The 13,222-nt window shown below is 43.7% G+C and overlaps 1 protein-coding gene across 3 annotated transcripts in view; it reads left to right on the forward strand.

Annotated features, from left to right (window-relative positions):
- The first annotated feature begins 5,169 nt into the window (after nucleotides 1–5,169).
- The window catches only part of GALNT7 (polypeptide N-acetylgalactosaminyltransferase 7), a 142,407-nt gene continuing 134,354 nt past the window's right edge, over nucleotides 5,170–13,222 (forward strand). For all 3 annotated transcript variants that reach the window (XM_080673284.1, XM_080673282.1, XM_080673283.1), the window contains exon 1: nucleotides 5,170–5,365. In XM_080673284.1, coding sequence (XP_080529410.1) covers nucleotides 5,240–5,365 — 126 coding nt within the window. In that variant the 5' untranslated portion in view covers nucleotides 5,170–5,239. The remainder of the gene's footprint in view (nucleotides 5,366–13,222) is intronic.

Genomic DNA, 13,222 nt, shown 5'->3' on the forward strand with positions numbered 1-13,222 from the left:
CCTGTTCCAGAAATGGAGAGAAGGCCAATGTCGCTGTAGTTTAAATTGACAAAGGGGAGGTAACTGACCGGCTATGAGACTGTGGAGAAAAGCAGAGGCAAGCTCACCCACAAAGGTCTTTGTAATAAATGGGGAGTTTAGGCTTAATTTTAAGAGCAACGGGAAGCTGCTGAACAGGTTCCAAAGAGTGGTCAGAGATAAAATTCGTTTCAAGCACCTCTTAAACAGATGATTAAATCAGAAAAGCACTTCTGAATTGTGAGTCTTGAAAACAGTACCGAATGATGAGGAGGTAGTGTCCTACAGTGTTAAATCTAAGAGGACTTTTAAATAAGCATTTTTGCCTTCAAAACACCGTAGGAGACCTTTCACCTCATCAAATGGAAGCCGTAGTGACAACAGTCTTTTATTCCAGATGAGCACAACTCAGGAGTTATCCGTCTCTTAAGCTTATGATAGAAATAGTCATCCATGTCAGAAAAAAAAAAAAAAATTCAAAGGCAAAATTTGACTTTGTTGTATTCCACACAAGAACAAATTTAAAAGTGCTGAACATATATTAACATCACAGGGCCATCTCACAATTTCACTGTTGGAAGGGATGTTAAAGATCATTCAGTCTAACTCCTTCATTTTACAGATGAAGAGAGTATAGAGTTGAGTTTTTTTCCAAGATAATCAGAAAGAAGCAGTTTTTAAGATTTGGATTCTTACTAAAAGACTTCAGCATATCATAATGGTAATTGAATTACTACAAATAATAATGGAAAAAAACTAGTTTTCTGACCCAAATATTTGATTCCCAATACTATTTCCAAGACTTCAAAATGGCCTCCATTGATCCCCATCCAGCTAAGCCAGTCCTGGATTCCTGACCTTCAGAAACTGCATGAAATAAAAAGTTAGTTTCTTAAAGTGCTAAATTTTGGGGTAATTTGTTATGCAGTATGAGATAACAAACACTCTACAACATCAGTATATGTTTTTTAATTATTTTATTTTTCATTTACAGTTGACATACAATTTATTATACTAGTTTCAGGTATACAACATAGTGATTAGACATTCATGTAAATTACAAAGTGATCACCCCAAAATCAATATACCTTTTTCACAAACTTAAACTACAAACACTTAAAAATATCTAAATGTTAATTCTTTTCTAAACAATAAAATACATCTTTAACTTAAAAATACTACCACTGGTGTTTTTCCTTGAAAGAGGTGATTAAATGGTTTACAGAAAAGGCAATGGGATATTTAACTGTTAATTTATAGTTTACCTATTCTAATTTAACCAGAGTTTTTGGCAACCAGACATAGTTAAAATTGAGATTTGGTTGCAGATAGTAATTGCCCATGGCTACATGTTCCCATTTCAATACAACTTAATTTCTTTCCTTGGATTGAAATCTCAGTAGATACAAAAATTTGAATTTAAATTAAATAATCACTTTCTTCTTAGTCCTGAGTAGCCATACAGAGTAAGAAGGAAACAATAAGCCTATGATGATATCTAATGATGATACAGACGTGTAAAATAATCACTTTTCTAATTAAATAAAACCTCCAGGTAAGGAGAAAAAGTAGTTGAAATAGCCCTGACCCCTCTTTGAAGTTTCATCTTCCCTTTATATCCTCAATCCAATTATTTATTCAGCATTTTATAAAAAAATTTGATTGAACCCTTTGTATACACTAGACATAGGGATACAATGATGAACTGGATAGGCAAGGCTCTACCCTCATACTTTTATCTGGGATTGAAAAAAGCAATGAAGCAATTACAATGTTGTGGTGATTATTAGGGAAGGAAGTACCTACGAGGGTACCTATCCCAGTATGTTGGTGGGGAGGGACATGGGGGATGGGGACATGAGAGTGTGGGAAAGCACTTTGTTAAGGTATCATTTTGGGCAAAAAGAACTCCCTGTACAGAGGCCTGAAGGCAAGGAGATTCAAGATACACTTAGAAACTCAGAAGTTCAGCTTGGCAGGAAGGAGTGGTAAGGGCCCCAGGGAGTGCACTACACCTTTAAGTCACAACCCAAGCATGGGCACAATTCCTTTCGGTGGGGGTTCCCTTTAACAGAGCAGGTGTAGGGGAAAAAGGAAAACTAAAAAATTGTTTAGGCTCTGACCTTCTGCATCCTGTCTGAGAACACCTATTTATAATCCAGGTCCAAAAAGCTAATACCGTTTGGCAAGGAGTATGCACATAGTGGCAAGAATTCTCAAGTTAGAATGGCCTGCTTTGAATCCTAGCTTGAAAACAGTAATACCAACCTCACTCGGGTCGTGTCAAAATGAAATGGAAATAACAAATGTAAAGCATCTTGCACACGCTGGGCACTCAAAAAGTCTCTTCTCTCCCACTGTCTTGCTTCTGGGCCCACAGCTGGAAGGTACCATGTCACCATCCACTACTTATGACCCATAACCTGGCAGAAGACCATGGTCTCTTGGCCATCTCCTATGTCTCTTAAATTCAGTTCTAGTCTACCCTTTGTGAACCCTGGGTTAGAGAAACCAGAGGTATTCCAGCATAACAATCCCTGTCATAGAATAACGGTAGTATTCATAAAGAAAAAAAAAAGAATTATGCCATACACAACTGAGACTTGCTTATCACATTATCTGTATATTTGCATATGTACTTGACCTCCATTATTCCTTGTAACAATATTGTGAGGTGAGTACTGTAATCACTCTTTGGCAGATAAGAGTCTTAGGTTCAGAGACGTTAAGTGACTGACCCTGACCTAAGTTTTGAATTAGCTCATTTTCTAAAGTTGTGTCAACTCTACAAAGGGTGCCTCCCAGGAAATGTTACAATGGGCATATAGTTCCTTATCCTTTTAGTTTCTTTAAACATTGTTAAGACTCAGAGAAAGATGGTTTTTACAACTATATGCCCAAATGTCTAACTTTGTGTCCTATCACACATAAATTAAATTCTCTGTGTACAATTAAAGGGGTAGCAGAATTTTCCCAAAATAGTACTTTCTTTTCTGCCCAAGAACCATCCCAATCATATTAGTGATAAGTACCACTTTCGCTTTTCACACCTGCCCACCATGCTCATAATAGTAAAACTAAAGCTTCCTATTTTTTCTAGAGGTAGAAACCTGTCTCCTCTGTGAAAATGAGAGCACAAATGAAAGGTTTAATGACTTCCCGTGGACTTTGGTTGCTGATTTCAAAGAGAATTATTCCCTCATATGATTAGAATAAGATCTCTTGAAGGTCACCTGTTTCAAGCCCAGTCTCGGTTTTAGGAACTGTCTACTTTGCAAAGGAGACCTCCTCATTCCTGCCTTGTAAGGTTATCTAAGTAATATTTCTCTCAGCACCCCTTCCTTTCAGTATTTCTCCAAAGGTGGTGCCCAGATTAGCTGGATCAGAATCACCAGGGGACTTATTAATAGGCGATTCCTGGGTTCCAACATTGATCTGAGTCTTTACCCAGGAGTGGGGCATTAGCTTTTTACATTACCCAGTAAGTTCAACATGTTATTAGTCAAATATTCGATTGTTTTTCACCAAAAAAAAAAAAAAAAAGAGAGAGAGAGATCTTCATTAAAGTCTCCATTACCTTAAAGCAACTGGTTTTTAACAAGTGGTTGATAACATTGTTGAGTCAGACAATCATCTGTGAAAGACAACTGATACCCCTCTTCCAGGTGCTCTGTATGTTGGGCTTTTGTGAAATACTATGTACAGTTATTCAGCCAACCAAGATTATATCCAATTATACTGTCATACATTCTACATTTGCCCATGTTGTGCATGTGGATATCATCTCAAGTATTTTGTGGAAATTTGTAAATGTTGGCACTTATAGAATTCCCCAATAGACTTAACCTAAACAATGAAACGGGGAGTTATTTTGGTACTATTAATTTATTTATCTTGATGATTCAAATTCCCTACTTCATCCAGAAAGTTAAATAACCAGGGCTTACTTGTTTTAAAGTGCTAGCAAATAGGAGATATTAGGAAAAAGGATCAACTTTCACCATCCTGAAACTTAGGGTATTAAACATTCTGTTCAACTTAAATTAGGCAGTTTCGGGTATGTTACCTTAATTAGGTAATTACATACACTTGGCCATATAGTAAAGTGATTGACATTTTTCCTGAGAGATGCGGACACAAAAACTATTTCTTCAGGGTGAGCCATTTGGCCAGACATTTTTCAGTATCCTTTCCTGTATAATTCATGTCTCAGGCCGAAAAGGCGTTTGAAAAACAAAAATCAAAGAACTTCCATCAAGTGGCAAAATCTGGTCCTCCGAACAGAAACTTACCAGCCCATGAACAAGGCTGATACTGCTGATTGCCATACGATTGCCTTTCTTGTCATTGGCTCAAAAGAAAGCTCAAGAAATACCGACTTTCCAAGTGAGCTCCTCCACTCCAGTGATATTTACACATCCCACCTGGGCCTTTTGGTTACAAATCCACCTCCTTAAGGAGCCGGGTGAAAAAACAAGATCAATAAGGAGAGAGAAAAAAAACACATCCTCCTGGCTATAAATCAGCCACGTGGAGCTGCTGCGGCAGCCTCGGTAGCCCCGACTTCCTGGTTCGCTTCCTGCAAACCCAGCGGCAGGGGGCTCGGGCCGCGGGCGTGAGAGAGGGAGGGGCAGCCAGGCGGCTCTAGGACCTGGGAGGGGGCGGGGGATGCGGGATCCTGCAGGGCACGGGCGTTCGAGGAGCTAGGGCTCATCATTTCCATAAAAGTTTGGGAATCTGGAAGCTTTAAGAGCTGAGCTGTGGGGCAAAGGCTAAAGCTAAGGACCAAGCAAGACCTGGGGAAAGTATAAGTTAGTTACAAGGTAACGAGGGATAGCGAAGGAGATTCGTGGGGCCAGTGGGGGAGAGAAGAAGGGGACTGCGGGTCTGGAAGGGGGCAGGTAGACAGAGAGGCAGCTGAGAGAGCGAGGCGCACGGGTCGGTTGGAGCTCTGCGGAGGCCGCCGGCGGAGGGGGGAGTACCGCGGCCGCGGAGCGCGGGGCCGCGGGGCCGCGGGGCGGGGGTGGAGGGCAGGGCCGGGGAAGGTACAGCCGAGGGGAGTTCCGGATCTGGAGCTGGGAAGGGCAGGCGGCGGAGAGGGCGGCAGCAGAGGCGGCAGGGGTGGGGGAGGGAGGAGGAGAGCCGGAGGAGGGGGAAGGAGGGAGGGGAGAGCAGTGGCGGCGGCTGCGCCCGGCTGTGTGTCTCCAGCCGCCGGAGGAAGATGAGGCTGAAGATTGGGTTCATCTTACGCAGTTTGCTGCTGGTGGGAAGCTTCCTGGGGCTAGTGGTCCTCTGGTCTTCCCTGTCCCCGCGGCTGGACGACCCGAGCCCGCTGAGCAGAATGAGGGTGAGTGACCCGCCCGCCCCCTCCGGTGGCGGCGACCTGCAACTTGTTTTGTTTGCGCGCGAGTGGCGGGAGCGGGAGCGGCGGGTTCGGGCGCGGCGTGGGCTCCGCAGCTCCGCAGGTGGTGCGGGCGCCGCGCGGGCTATCGTGGTCGCCGAGCCCCACGCACTCGGTCCCCGCTGCCCTGGTCCCCGCTGCCCGCCGCCGGCCCGCCCCCTCGCCGCCCCTTCCTCCCGCGCTTCCCCGCCCCGAGCACCCCGCGCTGCGGCGGCGATTCAGCGGCCGCGCTTCTCGCCGGGACCTCTGGGCGGAGCGGGAGCAAATCGGGTCCCTGGGGGCGGGGGGCGCGGCCGCCCAGCCCCCGACTCCTCGGGGTGGGACCGCGGCGGTCGTGGCGGGGGATGCGGGGTTGGTCCAGGCTGCGGCCTGTGGCGAGGGCAGGCCTGGAGGAGGCGAGATGCCGCCGCTGCCATCACCACCGGTCCGGCCCAGGCCCCTCGGTCCAGCCCTCCCTCCGCCCCCGCCCGTCCGGAGGTGCTGCAGCCGGGGCTCCCCCAGCCTGCCCGCCGCCGGGGAGAGGGATGGAAGCGAGATGGCGCTCCGCCTCCGGCTCTTACGGGCAGCGTCGCCGCCCCCGCCTCTCCGGTGGCCGGGGTGCGATGGACGCGCGAGGCCTCGTCCTGCACCGGCCCTGCCTCCGCTTCCTTGGCGACGGGAGGGGCGGTTGGCCCGATGAGGGGAGGCAGCCCCTCCCGCTCTGGGGCCGGGTTCCCCCTCCTTCCCCCCCGTGCCACCCCCTTCTGGGGAAGCCCTTCTCCCGGAGCGATGTAGCTGTCCTGGGGACGTGGAGCCGGTTCCTCTTCCCGGGCTGCGACCGGACTGCTCGGCCGGGAAACTTAACTTGTGCCGGCGCCCCGCTCGCTCAGCCCGACGCGGAGGGGCGCTGAGCTCCGCTGCGACGCATTTGTCTGCCGCCCGCGGAGCGAGTGTTAGCCTGGACACACCCTCGCCTGGAAGGGTTTAGTGGGGCGCCTCGGAACTGTAGTTTCCGAGCCGAGCTGGGATGGGGCCGCGGTTAACGCAGCTTCGTCTTCGAGCTCTTGGCTGTGCCTTGGTCACAGCAGGTTGGCCGCTTACCGGCCTCGCCCTCCTGCCTGACATCCTTACCCCCAAAGGAACCACTCCCCTCCTTCCTGATCCCGGACCCGGGGGTAGTCCCCTGGGCCAGCTGCCCTGGGAGGTAAGGGAGGGCGTGGGAAGTTTGGGGCCACCAAGTAGCCAGGGGCCTCTGGAAGAGTTGTGCTCCGTTGTGAAGTGCCTTTTGCAAATATTTTCTGCGTTGCATCTGTGTGATCTCCTTTATCAACTTTTCTTCTTCGGGAAAGTTACCATCAGGGAGTTGAACGAGAAGGCTTTTTTTCTTGAATAAGAATCTTAGGAGGAGATTTCCTTATTATTAAGTTCCTGCCTATATGATGACTGGGTTTACTCTTACGTTTTAGTATCTGAAGTTTTTACAGTAGTGGAATCTCTTTATCGGTGGTGGGTTCCCATCCAAGCCATCTACTTTAAAGTTAATGGGGGGAAAAAACAAACAAATTTTGCTTTTGTGGTTTTAAGCCTGTCAGCTCTCGTGGACTGGTGCCAGCCTTTTTATGATTTTACTTTCAAAATGACTCATTGACCAAAAAAAAAAAAATTAATATTACAGTTGTTTGAGAGTATTTGTTTTAAGTTAAATGGCCTTTTACAAAGAGCTAGAAATGTTAAAACCCCGTTTTCTGGGAGAGAAATTGAGGAGAACTGACAAAACTAGCCATGTTCAAAATGTCCCCTAGTTCAGATGGCAAGTCTAGACCAGTGGTGGAGCATCAGCACCAATACCGACCCCCAACACATTTTATTTGTGCTGGTACGTAAGTACCGAGCCACCGTGCCCATTTAATAGCTGTTGGAGGTGTATTGATTTTGGTCAAAATTACAGTCATGTGCCGCATAATGACATTTCGGTCAACTAGGGACTGCATATACGACAGTAGTCCCATAAAATTATAATGGAGCTGAAAAATTCCTTTCACCTAGTGACATGGTAGCCATGGTGATGTCACAGTGCAACATGCTAGTCCTGTGATTGTGATGCTGGCATAAACAAACCTGTGCTGCCAATTGTATAAAAGTGTAGCACATACAATTACGTGCAGTACATAATACTGATAATGATAATGACCATGTTGTTAGTTTGTGTATTACTATACTTTTTATCAGTATTTTAGAGTGTGCTCTTTCTACCTATAAAAAACATAAAACTTTGCTCTAAAACAGCCTGAGCCCTTGCTGGTTTTGCCCAGTGGGTAGAGCGTTGGCCCATGGACTGAAGGGTCCTGGGATTGATACCGGTCAAGGGCACATGCCCAGGTTGCTGGCTCGATACCCAGTAGGGGGCAGTTGATCAATGATTCTCTCTCATCATTGATGTTTCTATCTCTCTCTCCCTCTTCCTTCCTCTCTGAAATCAATAATATATACACACACATATATATAATGTCCTTATACATGTCCCATTTACCATGTCTCTTGATTGCATCATTTTCTCTTGGGCATGATTTAATCTCATGTTGTTTGGTACAGTAACATGCTATACAGGCCTGTAGCCTAGGAGCAGCAGGTTATACCATATGACCTACATATGTAGTAGGCTATACCATCTAGGTTTGTGTAAGCGCACCCTATGACATTTGCACAATGACAAAATCGTGTAAGGACACATTTCTCAGAAGGTATCCTCATTCATCATTAATTTGTCAGTGGATCCAATGTAATTTTGTTTGCCAAAGACAGAAGCTAGCTTTAAGACTTTTCAAACATAATTAACATTGAAAAGAATGCTTATGGATCAGAAGAGCCAAACCCTTTTATTAAATTTGCAGGCAAACAGTAAGGTATAGAATACAGATTATAAGTCATAAGAGCATAAATAAAAGAACTATTGTCTCCCATTAATGAAAACCAAACTAAGCCCTGGCCAGTATGGCTCAGTTGGTTGGAGCATCGTCCAGTACACCAAGAGGTGGCAGGTTTGATTCTTGGTCAGGGCGCACACCCAGCTTGAGGTTTTGAACCCCAGTTGGGGTGCCTTCAGGAGGCAAATGATCGACGTTTCTCTATCACATCAATGGTTCTCTTTCTCTCCCTCTCTCTAAAAATCAATTTAAAAAACTAAAAAACTAAACTAAGAGTTTCTGAGATAAAGCATTAAATATCTCCTTTATGGAAGATTCTGACCCCCCAATTTCCCTTACCCTCTGGTTCTTTTACTTTGATTATAATTGTAGATTCTTCCACCCACTGTGAGACACCTGCCTCTCCTTTAATGCTGACCCACATATGGACTTTTTTGGATATCTATAAATGGCCTGAGATAGTCTACAGAAATCCAGTTTATCAAATATAGGTTCTGCCTCGCTTCCAGCAAACTTATACTCATGGTTCTGCCCTGTGCCACTTGTTTTGTACTTTCAGTGTTCCAGGTACTAAAGTCTGTTGCAACCTGGTTCTTTTTAAAAAAAAAAAAAAAACCTGGCCTACTTCCTTGCTTTAGATCAGCCAGGCACTATTATTATCTGTGGTCAAGACAAGAGCAACACATTTATCTTCCTTCAGTCTCGGGGCCTCTTGCCATTTAAGGTGAATGGTGTTCAAATTGTACTCTGTTGTGTACGATTTTATAGCCAACAAACATTTCATTTTTGAGTGCCTACTCTATATCAGTGTTAGTTGTTGAGGAAACACTTCTTGCCCCTAACCTTAAATCTTGCAGTTTAGTCAAAAGAAGAAGAAGGAAAAAAAGGCACATTAGTTAAGGCTCCATAAATCAACCAACACAAATTGTGGTACATGCTGTGAAGAAAAACCTGGCGGGGAAAAACCGAGCGGAGAGAGATAAGAAAATGGAGGAGCTTGGTCATAAAAGGCTTACCTGAAGATAGGGTTTTTGAGTTGAAATCTGAAGATTTGAAAAAGTAGTTGTTGGAGTGGGAGAGGGCACTCCAGAGAGGGAGAAGGCCCTGAGGTAGGAGGCAGCATGGTGACCTGAGGCACTGGAAGAAGATCTGTGTAGTTAGAACATGCAGAGCGAGAGGAGAGGTAGGTGAGGATGCAAAGGTAAGGGTGGGTCTTGTACACCGTGCTAAGGATTAGGTCTTTAGAGCAGTGGGGAAGCCATCAAAGGGTTTTTAAGAAGCAGAGAGACAGCGCTCAGCTTTGTGTTTTGAAAAGATTGCCCTGCCTGCCTGTAGAAAGGATGAGTTGGTTTGGAGCAAGAGCAGATAGTAGGCATCCTGCTGGAGGTTGTAACAGTTCAGGTGGGACAGGATGTTGCTTGGATTGACAGGGTGACAGTGGAAGTGGAGAAAAGTAAATTGATTCAAGGGCTATTAAAGATACAAAGGCATCAGGACTAGGTGATTGGATGTGGGAGTGATGGAGAAGAAGGCATCAGGAGGCTTAGGATGATAGATTATTTATTGCATTACTGAAAGTTCTGAAGACAAATTTCATACATTCTTATGTCCTATTTTATGGTTATGGGAAAGCTTATGTTTTTTAGGCTTTGTCCTCTAGATATTTTAAGGTCAGCATTGATTAATACCATCTGTTTAGCACTTGCAAAGTACAAAAAGTTCCCTTTATTAAATAAATTATATTACCTCCCAGACCATGTATCCCAGATTTATCCCTGAGTGAGTGTTTCAAGTTGAGTCATAAGCCTCTGAAAATAGAGGTTTGTAATGGAAATGTTGAAAGATCGTTAGTGGTTCTAATACAGCACATCCAGTACTGGTGCGAGCTGATGATTCTCTGTGCAGTTGCCACTTTAGTCAAACCATCACTGCCACTTGGGGTCAGAGCGTAAATAGTAGGACAAATCCAGGAACCATTCCCAGGCAGAGGAGTTTTATGTGCTGGGCAAGCTAAGACTGGTTAAAATGAGTATCACAAACCAGGATGAGTGAATGGATTACCCTGTCACGTTCCACCTTTTAAAAGCCATTTTAACTCAATGATGATTGGTTGCAACCTGAAAAACTCTGCCCTTGGCCATGAGATTTTATTTCAAAGGGAAGTGCCACGTATACTATTAGGGATGGAGCTATCACTTAGCAAAAGAGTATGGTATCTGAAGTCCTAAGTGGACACCTTTGCCTCAGTTCCCCAGGCAAAATGCCTGGGATTGGTTTTTGTTCTATTTCGCTGTCCTCCCCCAACACTGCAATAAAAAAAAAAAACTTCCCTGTTGCCAAGTCTAATAAATTCAAGGTTTGTAGACCTCTTGAAATTAATGCAGACTTTTGTATTCACATATATTCTTCTAAGTCAAGAATCAGAAGCTTTCACATTTCCTAACGGTGCCTGTAAACCACTCACTGAGCCATTTGGAGGTGGGATTCATGTTTTCTGCTCATGGAGTATCTCCCAAGGTGCTAAGCCATTCACAACCATTCACTCATGACACCCCCATAGGTCAGGACACCTGAATATGCAAACATTCCTGAGAATTGCTGTATCTGTCCATTCTGTGGAACTGTTTCCCACCTAGTGGTTGAAAATTAGCCATCAGACCTGTTACTACCTCACCTTCTTTCCTCCTAGTAAGACCTCATTGGAAAATACCAAGAACACCTGAAGTAAAAGTCCCTGCTCTCAAGGGATCACATCCTAGTGGAAGAGAAAAAGGCAATACTCGCATGGCCTGGATTGCTTCCCCTCTTCCTCAATCCAAGCAGTATAAGGAAGCAGTATGAGAGCTATCACAAGGATATGTTTCATTAATAGCCAAACCAGTTGGTGATTTGGAAAAGCCATTCAGGGAGAGCACAATTAGTAGTAAAGAAAGAATGAAAACTATTGAACAGTCAAATTTGGATAACTATTTTGTGTATTCGGCTAGCTGCATGGAATAGGAGATAAGGTATGGGTTACAGTTTGGGTTTAGCATAAGCTACATTAGTTCATTTAATAGTAAATTGGAGTTCAAGAGAGAAAAAATAATGCATCGTGGGAATGAAAATCAGAATTCTGAGGCTGGGCCATTTGTAAACAGAGTATTTGTAAATTCTAACTTCAGAGTTACTGAAAGAGATGGACATCAAGTTTTGAATAGCTATTGAATGTAAGAAAATTACTATCTTCAACTTTAACCTAGATCATTGTCTTTGTTCAGATTTTGAATTCTGATTTTCATTCCAGAAGAATGAATTTATAATCTGACAAAAGGAAAAAAGAAGTTAAATACAGGGTGTGGCTAAAGTAGGTTTACAGTTGTTTCTTGGAAAATAATACAATAATTAAGAAATAATACAAGAATAAACTCTGTTTCACATACAGTTTTAAACCTACTTTTGCCTCACATGTATAGAATTGAAAGTTTCGAGAATGAAATGGCTATAGCTTGAGGCTATGAAAGAAATGGTTTTATAGTTAGATTATGGATGGTGGAAGAGGGAGAATGGTGAGAAGGTGGAATATATATTAGTAGTGTGGACAAACTTCTTTGTAAGAATCGGAAGATAGGTTATAAACATGGCACTCATTCACTCAAGGAATATTTCAGATATTTATTGTTTAGCATGTGCCCATCCATTGCTGTCGGCGGTGGAGATAGTGTAGTGTACAGTGGAAAGATGGAAAGTTTTGACATCACAAAGATGTTACTTAGGTCTTGACCTAATAACCACACAGTAGGTGTTATATCTGTACTAACAGCAATTTTCTTTTGATGTATTTTTACAGTACTTACCAACCTCCAGCCATCCATACGTTTAAAATAATGTATTGAGAGCTTTCTTCCCTGAAAGGCACTGGGGCTGGATGCTGGAGATGGCAAGAACACAAACTCCAGTCTCTTCTCATAAGTGAGATAAATGGTGTGAATATGGAACAATCATAAAAAGGAGATTTTACACAGCTGTAGGATGTGGATATTCAGAGGCAAGAGTGAAGATCATGGCATTTGGCTGGACCTAGAGTATCAGTGGGATTTTTGACAGGTACCAATGAAGGGAACATCTTTCTAGACCAGCGGTTTTTAATCAGTGTGCTGCAAGAATTTTTAAAATACAATACATATCTATTTAGTCAGGGGCTCTGACCTCTTTTCCCTTAGATTGTCAAATAAAATGACAACAGCCAACAAAACAATAGCTGTCCAGTGCAAATGAATCAAAATTATATCTATTTTTTGTCAGATCGGCAAAAAATGCATTGTTTGACGTGAACAGAACTTTAGTAATTAGTTTGTGTGCCATGAGATGAAAAGGGTTGAAAATCAGTGGTCTAGACCCGTGGTCGGCAAACTGTGGCTCGCGAGCCACATGCAGCTCTTTGGCCCCTTGAGTGTGGCTCTTCCACAAAATACCATGGCCTGGGCGAGTCTATTTTGAAAAAGTGGCATTAGAAGAAGTTTAAGTTTAAAAAATTTGGCTCTCAAAAGAAATTTCAGTTGTAGTACTGTTGATATTTGGCTCTGTTGACTAATGAGTTTGCCAACCACTGGTCTAGACTAAATGAGTTGAGACTAGAAGGAAGTCTGGTTTACTGGTGAAAAGTGGTAGATTTAGGATTGGAAAAGCAAATTTGGACCATGTTTTGCAGGGAATTAAGTGTAGGCTAGGGAACTGGGATGGGGTTTTATCCAGCAAGATAGAAAAGCTCCTTGGAAGTTTTGAAGAGGAGTTGAGGGATTGGTGGCATTCATTTTTTTCATCAACTCTTGAGTCACTAATTCACTCAACAAATATTTCAAATATTGATTGCCCTACTAAGTATCATCAATTGTCCTAGGCATTGGAGATGCAATAGAGT

This window comes from Plecotus auritus (assembly GCF_963455305.1).
Source record: "Plecotus auritus genome assembly, chromosome: 6".
Taxonomy (NCBI): Eukaryota; Metazoa; Chordata; class Mammalia; order Chiroptera; family Vespertilionidae; genus Plecotus; species Plecotus auritus.